The following is a 23,513-nucleotide window of genomic DNA, read 5'->3' as shown; positions in this document are numbered from 1 at the left end:
TCTCTGTAGGTGATATATCTACACATTGTAAGTTGAGTGAGGCCTGTTGTATATCTTAGACAGAATATTTATGCTGGATGTGTTAAGAGATACTTTCATAGTAATACCACAATTTTTTTCCCTCAAGAAGACATCCAGACAGTCATCAGACTTACTTATAGGCTGAACTGCACATGGTCCAGGACTTTGAAAGTGTATGAATGCAATGTTTTGTCTGTGCTAGTAATGCGTAACTGTGGAAACAAAGTCATTTTTGCTCCAGCCTTAGACAGTGTCATTACTTCAGTTCTGATGGTCAGATAAGTTTGAGAAGATTTGGTATTATAGAACCATTAAAACAACTTATGCTCCATTAACCTGATAACTCGGTGAGATTATAAATGCAGTCCACCCCTATATGCTCGCATGTGGAACTCATTTTACACTCGCTCTCTTCTCGTCCACCCAACCCCCTTACAAACACACACTTCAGTTTATTCACTGCTAATGTGAAACATGTCAGCCACACTTCAGTATCTGTTAAGAATATTTTTTTTCATACAAAATTTAAAAATGTATGCAAGAAAAACATGAAAGTTATAACTTAGGACATAGCTCACAAATATCTGACTTTTGACTTATCTTTAAACTAGACTTTTTCTTGGCTGTTTGTTGTAAGAACTAGTTGTAGTAAGATTATTATTATTATTATTTTTTTTTTTTTGGTGTTAATGTAATGTATAATTTGATTAGGTATGCCTAATAATAAGGGGACCAACATGTATATATTGGGACAGCAAACATTTAGGAGACAAAAAAAATTCTAAATGATTAAATAGTGTTAGGCTATTTCGTTAAAGTGTGAATAACCTTGATTGCTTTTTCACAATACATTTTGAATCTTATGGCAACGATGGTTGAAATTGTTTCCTCTTATTGAAAAAAAACCCCTAAAATTTTAGAGCAACTACATAAATATCAATATATAAATATCGAATATATTTTAAAAGATGTAATATTGATATAATTTCTATTGATATTGAATTTCTATATGATATTTCTTAATCCTAGATGTTACTGAATGATATTCATACACCATAATATTTGCAGTATTCTAGTTCTATAATAAAATTTAATAAACCGCAATAATACCATGGTACTGTTTCGTTAGTGAGGAATCAAAATTTGAGTTATCTGGTGCTCTGTGGTTCAATCTATAGTGCGTTTTCAGTATTCATTTGTCAGTTGATGTTACATTCAAATTGCTTTTTGGTTCGTGCCAGTGTGTCTATTAAGCATTTCCGCACATTCAGGTGCAGATGCAGAGTGCTGCCTTGTCTCTGGCTCATTCTTAGAAACTGGGAGAGGGTGAGAGAGAGATGGAGGAAAAAAACACATCAGAGGGCAGGGAAGGATGCCTCATTCTAGAGCAGAAGCCTTTGTAGTGCAATGAGCACATTGCTTCTGAGAGTTTGAGCGTGGGGGAGGGGGGAGATGGGAGCGAGCGGGGTACCTGCGGCAGGAAATCGCAATAGCATCCCAGACTGGCTTCTGTTGTCTGGCCTTTCATCTTCTCTGTTTGTACCCAGTTTCCCCTGTCGCTGCCACAGCAACTATAGGTGTTGTCAGCTGCAGTGAGGAAGTATGGGATTTCAAATCAGGTTGTCAGTTACTGTCAAAAAACACATTTATTTGAAGGCAGTTTTCAGTACATCCAGAAAAAAAGAAACAGTCAAGGCAAATAATTGAAAATAATTTTACATACAAGAGATAAAGGTCATAATGAATTCATTGGGACTAGGGCTGGGCGATAATTCGGTAACGATAATTATCACGATATAATTTTCCTTGATAAAACGATATGAAGAGTTCGATATATTGTTTATTATAAAAATAATAAAAAATTATTTATGAAACAGCGTGATTCGTTTGAATCGCGCCACACAGACCGTTTATCCACTCGGATCACAGTTCAAACTGCCGCGCGGCGCGAGCTCACTAGAGCAGATGCGTTTACTCGGTCAGGTGAGCACTAAATAGCGCTGTGAGATCCAGTGTGAATCGCGAATTGAGCGATGAACACAAATGACTCTGTGTTCTAAACTACTTTAAAGCCAAACAGGAGAAACACTGTGTGCAACGAGACAGTGAGATGGCTTTTCAATCTACACATCGCCATCATTTACCATGGATTTACTGTAGTAACACTCACTGCACCATGGTATTATGGCAGAAATTTGAGATATTCACACTGAATTTTATTACAGGAGTAATGGTATAAAATTCTAGTATGTATTTGTGATTAAGCTATAGCATGTGTGCATTTATACTGAATGTTTTTAGACTACTGTTTTTCATAGTTATATTTTTACCATGGTATTAAGGTGCTATATGTGTGGTTTTAACTGTGTTTATCATGATTTAAATGTATGCTATTATAGGAGACCAATGCTTAATAAAAAATAAAAATAAACAAATCCTTGGTCAGAATAAATAACCATAAATAAGTAATAAGTAACCATATAAAACTGAGGTTGCTTAAATATTTACAGATGTTACTGATTTTGATAATGCACAAAAATGTACCTCTGCATCCTAACTCAAGCTGCTATCAAATGTGCATTTCTAAGAGACGAAAAAAAGTGATATTATTATTAATATTATCAGGCAACCCAAACCTGTTTATTGATTTGAAACAATTTCACTCATTAGAACATGCAGAAACTAAGAAATCAATTTTTCGATTTAGATATTTATTTTGTTAAGGAAAATTAATGGTCTGGTTTCTACAACTTTCACTTTGTATCAAAAATCTGGCTTTAAACTTGAAAGAAATGAAGATTTGACATTTATCGTGATAATTATCGATATAATTTTTTTTTGTGTGATTTAAATGTATGCTATCGTGATATCGATAGCATCGTGATAATTTTTTTGGCCATATCGCCCAGCCCTAATTGGGACGTTTGAGCATACAAGAACTTTAAATCAGTTTTTCCTGATTTACTACAGTATAAAACATTGCAATAGAATTGAGTTTTACGATGTTTATACATGGTGAGGTAAAAATACAAGTTATAGTGCTAAGGACATTTAATCTTTTTTCCCTGTTTTTATTGTGAAATTGTATGCAAGAATTTTCAGTCATGAGTTTGCTTTAGATGACATTTGTTTTTAAAAGCAGTAGTAGATATCTTAAAGTGATGGATCAGCCAAAACGGATGATTTTTTTTTATCATTTACTCACCCTCATGTTGTTCCAAACTAGTTTTGTCAAAAGTATCTATGTCGGTACTGAAATTTTAAAAATGTGACGATGCCAGCATTTTGAGCGCTGTTGAGCGGATTCTTAAACAGCTCTGATTGGCCATTGTGTTCATGCGCTCAACAGATTGCTCATGCATTTTTAAAATTGAAGTACCGACATCGATAGTTTTGACAATACTATTCCAAATAGAGGTCTGCGCGGGACTATTTGTTTTAGTCCCGCTCCCACCCACTCCTGCAAGGTTATATTCCGCACACACCCGCTCCCGCTATATATTCACTCTTTGTTCACCAGCTGTCCGCTTAGAATAATTTTCTTCCCGACCCGACCGTTCCCGCTAAATTTAGATCTCGTATCCAGAATCTAATTTAAATTTCCACTACTGAAAGAAAGAGAGACAGGCTTACAAATAAAAGTGTAGTCTGCACAAATTTTTTTGTATTTTATTCGTCTTGTCGTCTAGTCTTGAATTTATTTACGTGAATTTATATGAATTATTTTAAGACACAAAATTGGTTTAACATATTATAGAACTCAGTAGGCCTAGGAAAAAAGTGTCACAGAGAAAATAAAAATGTTGTACAAAAATTGTATTTCTTATTTTTATTCATCTTGTCGGTATACAATTCGTTTAACATTTACAACACAATAGGAAAAAGTGTCGCAGAGTGAAAAAAAATAAATACAGGTTGTACAAAAATAGCCTATTAGCTATTTTTATTCGTCTTGTCAAAATACTAAATTCGTTTGCCATTTTTCTGTTAACACAGTAGGAAAAGTGTCGCAGAGAAAAATAAATATGACATCTGTCATTTAAAATTATAGGCTGAGAAAAATATAAACAAAACCGAGTTGAACGTCCTTCAAGGACAGTGCATCCACACTTTGCTCCATCCGTACAGCCTGCTCTGAGCATCGTTATGCACATGCTGCACACAGACCCCACAAATAAAACGTGATGCAGAAAGCGTGCGTGCAGCGCGTGCATAACAGTCCGAGTTCATACCGGTGGTCAATAAGAATAAAGCGCAGATATGCTGTTCTGAATGGACGTCGGGAAAGGTATATTGTTAGACCGCCCGTTCAAATTACACCAGAGTTACCGACCGCTACCGTGTTTTATTCCGGAATTTAATCCCGCGGCGCAAGAAATCTGGTTGTGTCCCGTGGGAATGCAGACCTCTAATTCCAAACCTACTGTACTTTCCTTTTTCTGTGGAAAAACAAAAGAAAATATATTTAAAATATGTCTCGGTTGTTCTGTCTATAAAATGAAAGCCAATTTGTTTTGTTACAGTGTTGGAAATGGCTTTCATTGTATGGACAAAACAGTTGAAATATTCTTCAAAAATATCACATTTTGTGTTCCACAGATGGCATGAGGGTGAGTAGAAATGACAGAATTTTCATTTTTGGGAACTATCCCTGACATATTTCATTTTCGTATTTCACGTCTCCTAACATCCCTCATGACTGATGAGCAATCTCGAATTCAACTTAAAATGATAATGATAAATAAATTATTTAGTTGAATTATTTTTCTAATCTTTAGAATGTAACCACTTGCTTTTCCTCTGAAACAACATTTCCTTTCCAATGACATCACTTGGATAGCCACCACATGGCCAAATATTTGTTTAGTCATTGTTTTAGCAAACTCTCAATCATTGGGACCTTATTTTATGTAACGACCACTTTTGCTATCAAATAAGTTACAGATGAATGAATTTGAGTTCTTTTTTTTATTCATTGTTGTGTTTACAGAATTAATATGGGTTGCAAATTGCAATTCACATCGACTTACCTTAGAGCAAAAACACATTACTGCTCTTTAACCTACATCTTTACTGCAGTGTTAAGGGAGGGTCAGTCCAATGATTTAGACCTTGTAGGCCTAAAGAGAGGATTACGGCACCTTTTCTGCTCATTGCGTTATGTGAACACACCCTTTCACTCCCTTGTACAATCCCAAATTAATGAGGATTAGCTGGATGGGCTCTCGACTTTGAAGATGACTGAATTGCTAATAGGTTTATCCCCCTCCATCGCACCATTTTAATGGAAATGCTGCCGAGCATCAACGCCGCGGCTCCAGTGTTGTTCTGCTCCCACAGCGCATCAGCTGTTTCCTCAACCAATGCCTGGAAACTTTATGGAAGAGTGTGTGCAGTTAAAATCCAATAAGCTCATCTGTGCCTATTAGCTTTGTGCAACTTCTATGAGGTATGCTTGGAATGATGGCGCATTTTTCTGTTTGTGTATTGAAATATGGACATGACTTATGGGTTTCATTCCTTAGGTGGCAGCAATAATTCTTAAGTGGCTGCTTTTTGGCTGAGGGAGATGGCAATTTTGATATAATTAACCACCCTGTGGAGGGCTTGGTTTTAGTCAATCTGCCTTGCCGTGCCTCTGTTGAAGGGAGTGCCGGAGCCTTGACAAGCCTGGATCAAAGACAGCATGAGGTTCAGTCATTCCAGACATCTATTCAACTGCAGTCAAGATTAACCCTGGGGTTGACAAGATTAATAACCTTCCTGGACACCACATTCTGAGCCAAAGCAGCTGCACATAGGCTTCTTTGTCCCCACTTAGTTGAACGGCAATGTGTTATTGCTTACAATCCTATAGCTTATCATTCATGTTAATGTCAACTTGTCTGTGAGGATTAGACGGTGGATAGTCCAAACATGGAGAGGGCTTGAAGAGTCCTGTCGATTTGTAAAGTTCAGGCACTGAGTATTGCTGATGGCATAGCTTGATGTTACTCTGTTTCTTTCTGTTGTTGCAGGGCTACAGACTGAGACTAAAGTTGTCACAGATGTGACGATAAACAATTGCAACAATAATTTAAATCCTAGTCACCATTGGTGACAGTTGAGAAAACTTTGTTTCCATCCATATCATCAGTTTTGTCATATTGTCTCCTTAAAGCAGTGGTTCTTAAACAGGGGGCCTCAAGATGCCTTAAAAGGATTTAAAATAAGACAAAACAAGAACCATGATTCCCACGAACTTGAAAAACCTGGATATATGATGTCCTAATTTTAAAAATGATTTCTAGACTAAAGGAGAAGTCAAGAAAATTAATAAAATCTTTTAACTCCATGAGCACTTTTTTAGAATACACTCTTTCCAGTTATGCCAAGCTCTAAAATTCCTTATCCAGAAAATCACAAACAAGTAGAAAAGTCATGGGGACTTCAAATATTTTTGTGGACAATGGGGGTCTTGGTAATAAAAAGCGTAACTTAATGTTTAGATTTTGAATTTCTTGTGAATTTGCTATTTAAATCAAACTAATTTTGGAATCATTTAGAGTCGTTATTGACTTCTTCATTAAACGTCAGTTATGTCCTATTCAAAATAATCTGGGAGCCTTTACTGTGATACATACTTCAGTCTTTGAAACTTAAGATACATATTCACATACACACAACTTTCAAATCTTTTACAAAACATAGTCATAGTGAGGTTGAATCGACTGTAAGGGAAACCTTGTTTAGGTGAAATGTTGGAACCATAATAATAGTCTAGTGCCCTGTGTTTTTATCAGTTTTCTTACCTCAAAGACCTTCCTCTCAAGAGTTTCACATTTGTTGAGAGGGTTCTCAACTTACAAGCTGCGAAATTCCTCTCTGGCCTGGGTAAAGCTGTGAAAGCCATCGGAGCAGTTCGAAAAACAAACCCACCACACCGGGGAAAGACCTGTGCTGGTGCCCGATGTGCTATTTGTGTTTGTGCCTGTTTATTTTACAAGAAGAGTCTGAAATGACAAGTTTCTTCTTTCACTTTATTCACAAAGGTGGGGCTCATTCATACATCACCCACAGTTTATTTTGCTTTTTATAAACATGCGCTGGTGATGAAATTCCAGGCTTTAGGTGAGTGTGGACATGTGCCCCTTTCATCATCTTTAATGTGGGTGACCACCCTGACCTCAGACGCATTGCACAGTGACTAAAAGAGTTTCTTCTCTTCTTAAGTGTTAAAGATCATCAGTCCTCCTGATGGTGAGTGATTTTTTTTTGGATGGGGTGGGAATCCATCAAGTTGTTATGACACATTCCACAGTGATATTCCGTGTCAGGATTGCCATGGTAATGAGGTGTGCAAAGAGCAAATATCGTCATTGTGAGGAACTGTTGAGCTTGTAGGCTATTTTTGAAGGTTTACAATGGTAAGGTGTAGACATAGAAAAGTTTAATCTTCCATAGCTCATTTAGGTGGAAATTGGGAGGCTTAGGGTGTATTCACACCAGGAAAGTCTGCTAGTTCACTTGCTTTGGTCCGGACCAAATACAATGTTGATTTTTTTTGTTTGGTGCGGTTCGCTTTCGCACTGCCCTTTTTTGCAAGTGAACTAGAAATTGTAAACAAAACCACACGTGTGTTAAGGTCATCCATTCATTGGACAGAAATTCTCAAGCAGGGAAAAACAGGAAGTCCAAAAACAGGCTAATCATGGCTAATCAATATCGCATGCGATTTACCGTGCAGCCCTAATACTAACGCAATATGAAGAAACTTATGAGCATCATATGAGACTGTCATACGATGTTGTAATTATGACTTGCCGAAAATAAAATCTATGGATATAAAATACTTAAAGCATATCACAATGTTAGTTTAAACATTTAACCTTGATAAATATCCAATATCCAATCGTTTGTGCGGAGAGTGGAAGCTGAAGCTGAAGCTTCAGGACATCAGTGGAAACAAATTAAATGCCATAATTTTTGCTCATACAGGTAAGAATAATACATCGTTCAGAACTGTAAAGGGTTTGATTTTATTTGTGTGAAGTGAAGTGAAGTGGCCAAGTATGGTGATCCATACTCGGAATTAGTGCTCTGCATTTATCCCATCCAAAGTGCACACACACAGCAGTGAACACACACACACCCGGAGCAGTGGGCAGCCATTTTTGCTGCGGCGCCCGGGGAGCAGTTGGGGGTTCGGTGCCTTGCTCAAGGGCATCTCAGTCGTGGTATTGAAGGTGGGAGAGAGCGCTGTACATTCACTCCCCCCACCTACAATCCCTGCCGGTACAAGACTCGAACCTGCAACCTTTGAGTTACGAGTCCGACTCTCTAACCATTAGGCCACGACTTCCCGTGCACTCACAATATCAAGAAAACGTTGTGCTTTTGTAAAATAAAGAAGACTAATAGGATGCGCTTCCCGACTGCTTCACAAAAATGCACCGAAACTCATTGAATATTTTCCTTATAGACATGAATATATCTATAGAAAGCTTTAAAAGCTTTTAAGCAATTTTGGTTTAAAAACAAGTGATTTAAGCCATTGAAACGCAAATAACAGCACTATATGTGCGTGCTGTCTGTTTCTGAGTGTGATTTCTGCAATTGGGTCGGATCGAGGTCGGGTCATATTTTCACCTTAAACAAACCGTACCAGAGTTCGTTTGGAAGCGGACCGAGACCACCTCTTCAGCTGGGTCTCGGTGCAGTTGTTTGGTCCGCACCCGAGTGGGATTGCTGCATTCACACCTGCCAAAAAGGTCCGCACCAAGAGGGGAAATGAACTTGAGTTCGATTTAATCGAACCAAACTAGACAGGTGTGAATACACCCTTACACAAAACACCTGCAGTCTTATTTAAGCAAATGTTTGGTGAGCTTTTGTGCAGTATGTAATTTAATTGTTGGCTTTTGGTGTTTATCTAGTGTTTGTGCCTAACACTTTTGAGCATCATATTGGGAAAACGTACATTTAGGTAAAAGGTACTAGATGAAACTTGAAATCCACCTGAAACTTGTGAATTCTGTAAACACACTCTGTTGGTGTAGGAGTTTTGCCACCAAACAATATAATTAGTAATTAACGTCAATTATTCAAATAAGCATATAATGTGAGAAGGCATTTTGAAACAATTTTTTAGGGAAGCTACTTTGAACCTGTAGCTTGCTAAATTAAAAGCTACTCATAATATAAAACAGTTAGCATAAGCTATGTTTGACCAAAAAAGAATTAGGACATGCATTCAACTAAAAAACGTTGAAAAAGTTGAAAACCTGGTGATGAATATTTTTAACTAAATGTTTCCCAATAAATAGAAATACTGTCAGTAATACTGAAATACTGAATCATGATTATTTCAGTTTGCCAGTCAATTAATTCTTTTTAATTGATTCTTTCGAATGAACTTATTTACTCAAATTAATCCGACTTTTGAGAGAGAATGTTTAGTAACAGCTCACTTTGCAGTGAAGTTGTGTTTGCAAGACAATGGAATATTAAAAACTGTGTTTTGTTGTGCTGCATCTTGGAAAAAGTAGCTCGTTACTGGAAAACTGGTTTACACTATTTTGAACACAACTGAGCTACTGTCACACTACTAAAAAAAATGACCCAAAAAAATCATTAACCAAAGGTCCTGGTGCATACGGATAAATTCTGCCAGATATTCTTCTTGTGTTTCAGTCTAGCAGCTCCTTACTTTTATTTGTCAGCTTTCAGCAACTGTTCTCTCTTCTTTTCCACACAGAGAATCTTCAACTCCTTTGTGTACACGGAGAAGACTTCTAATGGTGAAACAGAGGTGCAGCAGGTGAGTTACTCATCAACATCCCTTGATACTGAGTGAGTGCTGTGCGTGTGTGTGTGTGTGTGTGTGTGTGGTCTAGAGGGGCAAAGGACACTCATTAAAATTCTCCAGTTGCTGTCTGCTGTCTTTGAAGCCATCTTTGTGCTTTCTACTGCTGAAACACTAATTCCAACCTCTATTGACTGCACTGTGTCCCTCCCTAACAAGCTCTAGAGAAATGAGAAGATGGTTGCTCATGCTTTAGCTCTTTCTAACGTCAATGCATTTGGCCCATGATCAAAACTCTCTGATTAGAAACCATTTTAAAACTCTGCGGCATTAGGAAAAGAGCTTGTTCAATTACAGACATGCCTGTCTGTCAGTATGGATAACGTTTAACAGAATGAGACAGGAAAATTATGTATTTGTATAATACCCATGGCATCAATGTCTTCAATTTGTATAATACCCATGGCATCAATGTCATCGATTTTAAAGTTATGTTGTCATGGTTTTCAAGGCTTAATGCTGAAATTGTCATATTGTGTTAGAGTACACTATTTCAATGTGAAAAGGTTACATAAAGGAAATGTTTAGTCTCATAATTTTTCATACATTTTTTTTTTTAAATTTAAAAAAAGCCCCGAATGGTTTTATTACTATGCCCTGTATGCATCATCACTGAGTTTTCATGCGCATTAAAATCATTTCTATTAGAACCGCGGATTTGCTCTCTGCACATCCAAAAGTGTCAACTTACATTGTCATTCACTTCTGACAAGAACCGTCCACTGAGTCTCGTACTTCTGACCGACATGTAAACTGACCAACCATCGATAAAAACTTACAGCAGCTGCTTCAGGTATCTGAAACTTACTGTATAACTTGTCGCTATAATACTGATTTTGCCATTTGTCAAATTAGGTTATTTGTTGCGAAGCACTGTCAATGTGAAGCAACAAATATAGATATTTAATAAGAATTATATGCAGTATTCCACACATACGCATTTAGAGTGATTATATGAACGGTTTGGTTAACAGAGTCTGCGGCAGACTTTTCTTCGTGTCAGGGCAACAATTAAATTACCCAGACATAAATATTAAGTGATTTAAATCATAGAGACGATATTGTCTTTTTTTGCTCTATTTCGCTAAAGAAAATGGTTCCAAACAAAGCCATGCAATTGATTGAATAAATGACTCAGTGACTCACTTATTAAGACAGTGGCTTGCCGCCACTTACTTTTCATATTTGAAAGTAGCATTCTATTTTTTTTTCTATAATTTCATATTTCTATATTCCAGTTTTCATATTTAAAACATTAATCTCATAACATTATTTATGCAATACAAAAAAAGTGTAAAGTAACTTTTAAACACACACACACACATCACAAATTGTGATATGATATTTTTTGCCATATCTCCCACCCCTACCCCCTACCTTTGACCTTTGGACAACCTTCAGAGATCATACCAGGTTTTTGCTTGAATTGATCAAGAACCACTTTATCACAAATAATTTATAAGTATAATAATTTAACAAATAACCTTTTGGACTTGGATCTGCTCAAAATTGTATGTATGTATGTATGTATTTTATTTATTTATCAAATTTTATTTATTATTATTATTATTCAAATTTAATTGCATTTTTATAATGCTTTCATAAACTTTATTGCTTATAAGTACCCTTTGCAGAATCTGTAAACAGTTTTTTTTTTATTATCAAAAATACTACATCCCTTATGAAGCTATATTCTACAAGACAAAACAATAGCAGAATTTACATATTGTCCTGTTTAAAAGTATGAATACCCTCGTTCCTTAATATTGTGTGTGTTGCCTCCTTGAGCATCAATAACTTCATTTAAGTTCATGTATTTGTTATGCTGGCTCTCAAACTAAATACACTATTTTATGATCCCTTTTTTTTGTATATAAAAAATTTATTATTTTTTGAGGTACATTTATGAGCACAACTGTGTATAAAGTGTGTGCATATATCATCATAGCTAAATTTAAAGTAATAATTTAGACCACAGTAACCATGCAATTTCATTTTTGTACTTTTCCATCTGAAACTGTGGGAATGCATTTCTTTCCTCTGTCAGTTATAAGACAGTAAGCCTGTCATGGGCTAGTGTGATTTATTCTTGCCATGGGCCTCTCCCTCATGCCTACTCCAGCTTCTGTTTTTGCTGTAAGGCATAAAGAGCTTTCAATGTTAATACACTCTGTTCTGACCAGCCTCAAAACAAATCGGCATGAGTGGCAGCAACTGCGCTCGTACCCCATGAATGTGTTTCTCAGCGACACACACACGCCCTGAGCAAGAACGGACAGGTTGTTACTCTTCACTTGGGTTTCGTTTGCCAAGAGAAGCCCTTTTGTGTGAATTATTCCTGTACGTTGTCTCTCTCTCTCTCTTTCGTTCCCTCTCACCTGCAGCTATTTACCGGCTGCTGGTGAGAGATTAAGCCGATCGCTGGCAGGTTTTACTAGTGACACCTCGACAGCTAATTGCCAAACAGGGTTTTTGGAGGTAGATGCTGATAAACCGTTCTGCCTGCTGAGGCAATCGAGACCTGAACGTGTTTGATTATGAAGTGACTCAGGCTTTGTCATGCTATAATGCTGTTTTGTTGTTCCTCATTAATTGGCACTGGATGTACTCATATAAAAAGGGAAGGAAGACAAATTAAAATGATTGCTCACTCTACTATTTTGGGTCTTGCCGCTGGTGTAATTGACTAAGCTGGGCAGATTCAGACTTATTGAAGTGTTACATTTAAGAGGATGTGAAACTATTTTTTCTGCTGATCAAATTCGGTCAAGCCATTTCTACATGTATGAAAACTACTTTGTGTTAAAATGATTGGCTTAATATGCAGCAATAAGTACACATAAATGTGTGAAATTTAGAAATACATTTTTATTGTATTATTTTGTGGTATGGTGATGCAGCCTAAATAAAGTCTATTCTTAGCTCTGAAAGCTGTATTGCATTAAATTGACCTAGTTTTAGTTTCTGTTTAATAGAGCTCTTCAGATTGTTGTCCCAAATCAGGATGAGAATGAACATATTCAAGCCTTGTGAATTTCAAATGCGTTTAAGAATAAAGAATGCAGAAAGAATAATGGTTGTTCATTTGAGTATAATGAAGACTGTGAATTTTTGTTCTGCAACACAAATAACCCACTCATAATTCAGATTTTTAAACCATTGTGTGTTCTTGAAAATGTAAGTTGCTAACAAGTTGTTACAATGGTTATGTTCGTCAGGCATGTCTCTTTAAGTGATTTTAACCACAGACCTTGGTTTACTCTAACTAAAAAACCTTCTAAAACCCGTTAGAAATTCCCACGGTAAAGTGAATTAAAATTGTTAACCATGTTAGCCAACAAATATGTCATATTTGATCAGCTTTGATCGCCATTAGTTTACAAGAGAAAGAAAAAAAAATAGAAAACAATATAGTAATACATTGATTTACACTTATGGTGTCAAGTCTTTGTTGCTCATATTTCCTTTATACTGCTTTGTATTTTCTTGTAATCCATTTATTGTTTTAGTTGACATTCTAGTTCTTCTTTTATTATTCATTGTAAAGGTTATGAAATAACAGCTATTAGATCTGTAACTACAAATCCCATTATTCTGGGTTCCTCTAAAAAATGTGACTTTCATCGGTTGCTCGTTTGGCAATGCTGTCAACATCTGCCAGTCTTGTGTATGCGCACACATGGTAATGAAGGCCTGGCACTGCCATTTGTGCAAGTTGAAAAGGCACCCCAGCGGAAAACGGCACCAATTAGGATCATGTCCATGTCTTGTAGCGACACAAAGACAAAGTAAGCCTGTCTTCTCTTAATGTTACCATTTTAATGAGCTAGGACGCAGACCTCGGAAAATACCCCAAACTAATTTTCACAGTTTGTCATAAAATACATTTATAAATGAGATAATTTCTTTGATATTTACTGTAGCTTGCAAGTTTCATTTTTAATTTGAAAAATGTAGTTATTTTCTTTTAGTTATGTAGATGTTTTCTCAATTTTAAAAATTGTGGATTGAGCTCAGTAACGCATAACCTTAAATGATCTTCCAGCTCTTTCAAGACTTGAAAGTTTGATTCGATTGTGCAGAATTAGATATACTGATGTTCTGGATAATAGTGTTATTTTCTGACCTGTCAGAAGTGGGAATGTCTCCCTTGGATCGTGAACTTGAAAGAATAACATTGAAGTTTAGCAGCAATGGCTGAAACAGGCAGCTGATTGGATGTTCACGGTCAATAGGTCATGCAACGTTTATCCAATCCAGGACTTGGAGAACATTTATCATGTTTTTTTGCCTTAAAATTTGAGTCCTATGTGTTGTTGTTGTTGTTAATGCAAGAATTATGTTTTGTACAGCATGTGTGCAAGTTTTGGTTTACTAAAACATCTGGTGAAAAGAAAGTGGCTTATGTGTGAGTAATTTATGTCCTGTGTGAGGAGAAACTCTTAGCTGAGCTGCTGCTCTAGTTAATAACTTTCTCCAGGGAACTCAAGTCTGCATTGGGTAAACCAGAATTCACAGAAACATGGTTAATCAGCCGTAACTCCTTTGCACAAGTGCCGTATAGACCCAAAGTTAAAACAACATCCCAGTTTTCTGAAACCCCTTCTGGATTATGATCTCAGTTTTCCCTTATATCACCAAACCATTTTCCCAATGCCTGTGGCACTGCAGCAGCTGACAATGCATGTCTAATGGTGATCGATTGCTAGTCTCCAAGGTTAGTTCAAGCTCTGTTTGATGTAGAGTGCACGACTAGATTTGGAAGGTGAATTAATCTCAGCTTATTTTACAGGAGTAATGGAAAGAGAGTTTTTCGAGCACGAAATGTGCATATCAAAGTGATATTTGATTAATTTATTCTGTATTTATATAAAAAAAGGACAGTTTTGCATTCAAGTGGTAAACATTTCAGTCTATGCTTCTAATTTGAACACACTGGAAAACTGAAAATAAACAAATTATATATATACATACATATATATATATACAGTATATATAAAATGAATTTTTTTTTGGCCAACATAAAAAATTCAAGGGATAGTTCACCTTAAAAATTAAAATTGTTATCATTTACTCACCATCAAGTTGTTCCAAATCTGTTGAACACAAAAGAAGATATTTTGAAGAATGTTGGTAACCAAACAGTTGATGGTAGCCATTGACTTTCATAGGATGTGGGGGAAAAAAACACTATGGAAATCAGTTTGGTTACCAACATTCTTCAGAATACCTTCTTTTGTGTTTTAAAGAATAAAGAAACTCACATAGGTTTGGAATAAGTGGAAGGTGAGCAAATGATGACAGATTTTTCATTTTTGGGTGAAATTATCCTTTAAGTTGAATTCCTAAATAGGAATATCACTGGAACACACTGATCAGGGAGACATTATTGAATTTTGATATGCAGAAATATTAATACATCTGTTTTTATTGTTTTCAGCTAGCAAAAAAGATCCGTGAGAAGTTTAACCGGTACCTGGATGTGGTGAACAGGAACAAGCAGGTGGTGGAAGCCTCTTACACGGCCCATCTCACCTCCCCTCTAACAGCCATCCAGGACTGCTGCACCATCCCCCCCTCCATGATGGAGTAAGTACTCGTTTATTACACCTTTAATTTAACTTTTTTTCCCACAGCACTTCCAAAAACAAGACATTTTAAACAAATTTTGTGTACCTTTCAGTACTTGTAAAACATGTTGAATCTGTGTGAATGTGATGCGTCACACAGTTTACTTGCTTCACTGATTTTACTGTGTGTATGTGTAATGGTTGTGGGTCAATGTGAATGAGAAAAGCATTTTTAAATGCGACAAATATTGTGTTTAAATAACTGAAAGGCAATGATGAGTAAGCTGAGATGTCAGACTGCTCTTTCAAACCTAATCTCTCTCTCCCAGTGCAGTTTGCACAGTTCTTGGTGCTTCTTTTGTCTGCTTTGTGTCTTAACTGTCCCTCCCTTCTGTCTGTCTGACTGACTCTGTCTCACTCACACATCCAGACCCAAATGTTTGGCTCTACTCTTCTGAATTTTCATCTTCTCTGCATCCGTTTATCTCTGTTTGAAGGATGTTCTAAATCATCAGATGACCTTCTCAGCTATGTCTCTTTCATTCTTTATTGTTTCATATATTTTCCTGTCTGCATCCCCTCACTATCATCTGGCATTTTAAAGGTTCTACTGGTTGTTGCAAATTAATTATTAAGCTGTTTTTTCCTCTACATTTCCTTTATCATCACGTTCTATTAACGTGTTCAGTCCTCATCTCCGTCAAGAGAGAAGCCATGTTTCCGCATACTTTGGCAAAAATTTAATGAGAAAATAGATTAGATTAGAAAAAGGTTCCCAAGGTCATGGAAAACATGGATATATTTAAAAATGTTTAAACTTTGATTTTCAGACCAGGTAAAATATAAATATCATTTTACACTACCATTTATAGTTTTTAGGGTCAGTAAGATTTTTTTTTGTGGCTTTTGTAAGAAATGAATACTTTTATTCAGTATGGATTCATTAAATTGCTCAAAATAAATAAATTCATATTTAAAATTAAATATTTCACAATAATTCACAATATTACTGTTTTCTACTGTATTTTAGATAAATTAAAGGCACGCATTGGTGAGCATAACATACTCCTTTCAAAAACAAAAATTCTATGTACATTGGCTAGAATTTGCTCAAGAATTTTATATATACTGTATATGTATATTGCTTTCTCCCTCAAGAATAAGTTTGCTTTGTCAGAATGTGCAGTTCTCAAAGGACTGTTTTGGAAAATGGCTCTGTCCCTGAGGCACAGAAACATCTTTTGCAATGTTTTAAAGGGAAGTAAAATTATAGTAGGAGTTTAGAAGACTACAAATAAAAGTTTACTTCAGGTTTTCCAGTATGTCGTACAGTGTCCAGTATCAAAGTCAAAGCATTATATGTATCACCTGAGGCTTGATGAAAAAGCATAAAAGAGCTAGCTGCTGCTTTATCCTACAAGACAACCCTTGGATTTATTTATAAATGATACATCATTGGGCTTAAACCTTCACACACCTGCCCAATCAGCTCATCGATGTTTATCTTAAACCGCCTCGTCAAGTTTTCTTAACAATGGAATGTATTATACACCGCCTTGATATTATCATGTTGCATCCTGTTTGTGGGTTTTTGAAAAGCCTTTTATTATGACAGCATGATGAAAAATGTAATGTACATTTTTAAAAATGGTAGAAGTGAATAGTACTTTTGACAAGCAGGTTTACAGTGGTCTACACTTAAATGAAAAATCCATATCAGTGATCTCTAGAAAAAGTCATTTTATTTTGCATAAGAATGGTCTACCCTTATGATGGCAACCACATTCAGATAATGTGACCTGCTGTGTCCTGTCAAAGTTGCTTTAAAGGGGTCATATGACTTTGCTAAAAAGAACATTATGTTGTGTAATGCAATGTGTTTATGCTAGGGATGTAACGATTCACTCAACTCACGATTTGATTCGATTCACGATTTTGATTTCACGATTCGATTCGATTCACGATACAACCACATTCAGATAATGTGACCTGCTGTGTCCTGTCAAAGTTGCTTTAAAGGGGTCATATGGCTTTGCTAAAAAGAACATTATGTTGTGTAATGCAATGTGTTTATGCTAGGGATGTAACGATTCACTCAACTCACGATTTGATTCGATTCACGATTTTGATTTCACGATTCGATTCGATTCACGATTTTTTTTTTAACAAAATGTTAACATTTTTATTATTGCTTAGACAAAATACTGTACGTTTCTTTGTGAAAATGAAATATAACACTAATAATATACTAATATAGCACTTGCATATTATTGCTCTTTTGTTGGTTTTGATTGCTTCTATTGTCCTCATTTGTTAGTCGCCTTGGATAAAAGCGTTTGCTAAATAACAAAATGTAACTTTTATGTAAATGTAAATAACAAAACTAAATTGAAAATTTAAAACAAGCCCCAAATCAAATAAATAAGTAACACAAATAAAAGAAATCTCGTCATATAAACAAACTAAGGCTTTGTCTGTGCTCTTTCCATTTAAAATTAGAGGCAACCACTGCATTTTAATCATGATCCAAACAAAGATGCTGCATGCATGCAACATGAGCAGTTTTTAATCTAAATTTCATTGTATAATTTCTAAATTATGAAGCATACCTGAAACAAAAACAGAATGGTTTGACTTCAGTTTTGTGAAACTATGCATAAAAAATATCTGCATGAAACAGAAACAGCAGAGCTGAAGGAGACGCAGATTCACTCTCTGCCAGCAGGTGGCGCTTAAAGCGATTCCTTGGTTTCCGCTGTAAACAAAGCAGCGCTGCACTTACGAACTTTAATATGCAGGGCTCCAGACTGCGACCATTTTTTCTGCCTGTGCGACTAAATTTTGTGTGCGTGTTGGTCAACTCATAAGCACTTGCTTGGTTTCCGCTGTAAACAAAGCAGCGCTGCACTTACGAACTTTAATATGCAGGGCTCCAGAGTGCGACCATTTTTTCTGCCTGTGCGACTAAATTTTGTGTGCGTGTTGGTCAACTCATAAGCGCTTGTCTGTTGCATATGAGAAACATCAAAGGGCAAACGAAACAGCGCTTAGAGATTATACCTACTCAGCTACAGCAAAAATGACGCGCATATATAAACGATGGATGGTTTTCAAGCAAAAGTCAAGTAAAAGACCGCTTCTTAAACCAGAGAAAGGTGAACATGCTGGTATTCTTGTGGGGGGAAAACATGCAAGCACTGTCACCATTAGTTTTACTTTTCTTTTTGTTTTCATTTTTGAAAAACTTGCTGTTTACCTTAAGCTATGGAGGCTCTCTTTTATTTATGTATTTGATTCCTCAGTGTTTGCTAAACGTTCTGTAATTTATTAGTCGGTATATAATACAGCATGTGGTGTGTGCCATGCCTCTTCTTATTCGTTTTTGTTAATAAACGTTTTATAAGCTAGTTTGTCATTGTATCTTACTGATTTATTGTTGTTGTGCTTTTTGATTAAGAATAACAATGAATCCATCTTTTGTTTTAGTCTTAAAAAATGAAAGGTGTGTAGATGTATGTAAGCAAAACAGTGACAACAAGATCGCAAATTCGAAAGTGAAAACATCAGAAGCACGCGGCTTAACACGTGCATGTGTAGGCTACAGTCTCCACATGCATGTGATAAGGCTACAGTCGTTATCACCAGTACCAAGTCCCTACCTTGTTTTTTTTTGGACCATGGTAATACCATGATATTCTTTTAAGTACTTTGAGTACCATCTAAATATCATGATGCACATGTATGGTTATGATGCAATAGGACTGGGCGATAAAGCTAAAAAATTTATCAACGATATAATGCTTCAAATCGTTCGGTATCGATAATTATTGACATTTTTAATAACCTTTTTTAAAACAAAGAGCAATATAATTAAATTTTTTAATTTAACCACTTTATTTTTAAATTAACCCAATTTATTGAGACAAACAACAAATATTTTTTTGTTTTAACAATCAAACTAAAAATAAACACAAAATAAAAATTAAACAAATATCTAATTCCTAATGTTTTATATGCAGATTAAATGGGTTTTAAGGAAACTTTTGGCTTGTTTCCCAAGGCCACAGGAGGGCGCAATGAGCAAAATAATGCAGCGCATTTAAATTGTCAACGCAAGGACATGACTGTCTATAAAAAAATGTGCATTACTTCTAAATTAACTCATAAAAATCAAATATAATTTTGTAAATTGCATAAACAATTATGAACAAAACAGCATCATGTATTTAAAAGGAATACACCTCCACAAATTCGTGACGTGTTTTCTAAAAGTTTTAACTGTTTTAACTTTGCATGGCTTTTTATACATCTCTTGCATGAGACGCGAGTGCAGCAGTCATATTTGTCTATCTAAAAAATGCGCTGAATATGCGTTCTGTGTGAATGGCCTGGTTTCGGTTTCAACCTAATCAAGATCTTCTCCGCATTGAGCTTCTATATTTCTCTAATATTTTGAATGAATAACGCAGCAGTGGCGCGTCTCGTGGGCTAGACTAACAAAACATTAAAATGCAACAACATCACTTACATCATTATCACTGCATCTCACGCGCCACTGATGACGCTCCCTGACGCACTCCTAACATTCAAATGCAAATGTTTATTTAAAATTTGACTAATATTCATTCTTTATTCACAATCTCCTCATCACAGGCAGGCACAGCACTCATTACAGCATGTGTTTGTGTGTGCTGTCTGCGTCACTCATAGCACCTGCCTATATCATGCGCTATATCAAACATTTTTTCTATCGTTATCAAAGAAGGTGTACCGTCGATAAATATCGATACTGTTTTATCATCCAGGCCTATGATGCAGTATCATTTTTAGCCTTTTAAGGATATTCCAATTTCCAGTTTCTGTACTTTTGACCTTTCTATTCATCTGTGAATCCTGAACAAGCTGTATCATTGTTTTCAAATAAAAAATTAGGCAATAGTAGTGAGATAAATATCATTTATATATATATCATATAGTAGGTATACATGTAGTTAATTAATATTACTCAGTACTTAAATGTATAATTACACTGTAACAAGGACGCCTTAAAATAAAGTGTAACCAAATATATTAATACATGAAGTATGAATTATGTATGTATGATGTTTACAGTGTTTCTTCAATTTAAACAGGATTTATATCACAACAGTTACAGTAAGGTAAATCAATTCAGATTTTCAGGTGGTTGGAGAAAAACATTTCAGATATTAATTCAAAGATTGTTTTTGTTTTTCATTCTTACGGCAATGAATTTAGACCATCATCAACCAAAATATTTATTGCACTCAAGTTAAAAAAAAAAAAAGTGCCGTCTACACAGGACTTTCAGTTATAATAAAGTGCTGAACTTAAAAAGTACTTATTTTAGACCCCTTAAAGTGAATAAATTAAAAGCTGTTGAACAGAAATAGAATGTTAACAATAATAAATAAAAATAACGAATAAAAAAAACTAACATTACGGTCGGCCGATACCGATCCCAGTCATGTTTTTAAATTTATTTTTGATTAATCGTGCAGCCCTACTTTCTACACTGAGCCAGTGTCAACACCTCCTCTTCGTATCAGATACATTAGTGTATTGCAACGGGAAAGCCCCCTATAGTTGTTTTAACTACATATAGACAAAAGAATACGAACTGATTCAGTTAATTCAGTTCAATTCAATTAACCTCTGTGATGAATCCAGCAAGTGGGTAGTCTGAATCCAACGATAACTTGATTCCTTTCGATCAGTTCTTTAAAATAATCAGATTATAATAGTCATTCATTTGTGAATTGGATTACATAGGCCCACTAATGGTGCATAGGAACTCTGAAGAAATGGAGAATTGTTTTGTTAACCATCTGTATGAACTGATTGATAGCACTTTAGTTTAGGGAGAGAAAGGACATTGTAGTGTACAGTAACAGCACAGTTCATTCTCAGGTTTAGTGTTCAACACAGTTGCCTTTTTTTTTTCTTCAGCCACCTTGGTTCAGACTCTCCCTCCTTCTGGCCTCACACACTTGCTTTCGCTCCAGAACAGATTATCCCAATTCATCTTCATACAGATGCTTATTTTTGTAAGGCAGTCATCGGGAGTTCATGTTACCACTCTTCCTCCATTTGTCATTGAATACTGACCCTGCTAACCATGCAGGCAGTCATCAGTCACATTTGATCCCTGTTAGTCTAAACATTGATGAAATGTTTGGGGGGGGGGAACGAAACAATTAAGAGGGAGGAAAAACCTTGAGAATAGAGCGATGAGAGAAAGAGAGCGATAGTGTTGTGTTACAGTGTGATGTGATGTCTTTGATTTAGTTTGTAGGGTTGGTTCCTATTTCCCAACATTCCCCCCTTTGGTGTCCTTTGTTTTACTCTTTACTCCTCTTCACATCTCTATCTCTTTATTTCTCAGAGTTCTGCAAGCATTCTCCCGACTGTCATAAAGCTGCGTCCCAACTTTATAAGCACTTAAAGTATGTACTTATTTTGTTGCTGATAGAAAAATAAATGGTGCCGTCCAAATGTTTAAGGTCAAATTGTACTTTTATTTAGCAAAGTTCCATTAAATTGGTCAAAACTTATAGTAAAGACATTTATAATGTTATAAGAAATTTTTATTTTAAGTAAATGCTGTTCTTTTGAACTTTCTATTCATCAAAGAACCCTAAAAAAAAATCACAGTTAGCCAAGTTAGTACAGTTTCACAGTTAGCCTTAGATTAGTAAAATAAACAGCTTAGCATTAATAGCTTAGCATAGCAGTAATTGGTTAAGAAAAAAATGCTTTTGATTTGTTAGGATCAAGATACCACAATAATGCTACTTTTTTATCAGGTTGAGGATTACATTTTATGGGGGATTGGAGCTTGCACAACAGTCACAAACTCCTCTTGTGATGGATTACAAGGGATTATGGTCAGTTTTAGCCACAAAAGCATGTGCAGATGTGCGCTTCTTAAAAATCCATTGCCGTTTACTACGATTTGGGATACTCAAATTATGCATAATATTTAGGCTCACAGCCTACTTAAGACGCAACTTTTGGTTTATCACTGTCTCTGCGAGAAATACACAACAATTCCCATTGGCTGGATGAGGAAGAGTGTTTACATAAGGAAAAGGCAAATGCAATGATTTTTGGAGTTAATAATAACCTTGAAATTGACAGCACCGTAAGTGAGAAGAAATATAACAGTCGGTGGAGATTTCAAGTGGAATGAAGGGATAGAGGAAATGAAGGGGTGTCACGTCATGACTGCTTCTCAGCTACTCTAAACACTGGATGGGGGATTAAGCACTCTGGGGCAGCACATGTTTTTTTAAAGCTGTCAACATGCTGTAAAGTTCCTGTTTATACTTGCTCATTTGTGGTTGGGACGCCTGTTCATGCTTAGCATGCATTTCTCTTCTTCTGCAGGTTTCCACAGCAATTTGATGAACTATGTTTATTTTGATCAGAATTAGGAAAGGCTATTCCATGTCTCTGTGGCACCTAAAGCTAGTGTTTTCTTTAATAAACCTGTTCTTTCTTCATTATTTTTTCATTCTTAATTATATTATATAATATTGGCCTTGTATTGTTTGAGTTTACATTTTGAGTCACTCAAACCACTTAAAGATGTCGGCATGTTTAAGTGGAATGGGTGAATCACAGGTCATTTAATTGACCCGAGTAACCTCTTGTAGCACACATTCTTTTTCTTTGTGACTTAAACTTTTTTTTCTCTGTTCTTTTTTTAACTTTGGGTGTAAATGGTTCATGCAATATTACTAAAATACATTTCTGAAAAGGATCATACATATAGACGTATGCCCTCCTGAATGCTTCCACTGCCTCTCTTTCAGTTGTATTCCTTTTTTTCCTGTCTTTTCTTGTTCTTTCCCCCACTTTCCTTCACATCCCAGCTCCTGTTAAGTAAATAAACGCTTGAATTGATGGCAGCAGAGTGGTGATCGCTGTGCTTCTCGAGCATTTGGAAAGGATCAGCTTGTCTGGGCTCCGGCTGTCACACAGCTGGGGCCTGTTCAACTGACACGAACCCTACAGCTGCCTGCTTCAAGTGCACACACCATTCATATAGGTCCATG

General features: G+C 35.9%; 1 protein-coding gene across 1 annotated transcript in view; it reads left to right on the top strand.

The window, feature by feature from the left end:
* Positions 1–23,513, top strand: part of LOC107591197 (VWFA and cache domain-containing protein 1-like) — a 63,452-nt gene that overhangs the window by 18,344 nt on the left and 21,595 nt on the right. Inside the window, exons 2-4 of the mRNA XM_016280278.1 lie at positions 9,758–9,820; positions 15,306–15,454; positions 16,266–16,270. Of these exons, the coding sequence (XP_016135764.1) occupies positions 9,758–9,820; positions 15,306–15,454; positions 16,266–16,270 (217 nt within the window). The remainder of the gene's footprint in view (positions 1–9,757; positions 9,821–15,305; positions 15,455–16,265; positions 16,271–23,513) is intronic.

Source organism: Sinocyclocheilus grahami, unplaced genomic scaffold, assembly GCF_001515645.1.
Source record: "Sinocyclocheilus grahami isolate Dianchi unplaced genomic scaffold, SAMN03320097.WGS_v1.1 scaffold138.1, whole genome shotgun sequence".
NCBI lineage: Eukaryota > Metazoa > Chordata > Actinopteri > Cypriniformes > Cyprinidae > Sinocyclocheilus > Sinocyclocheilus grahami.
This window is presented reverse-complemented; position numbering and strand designations above follow the sequence as displayed.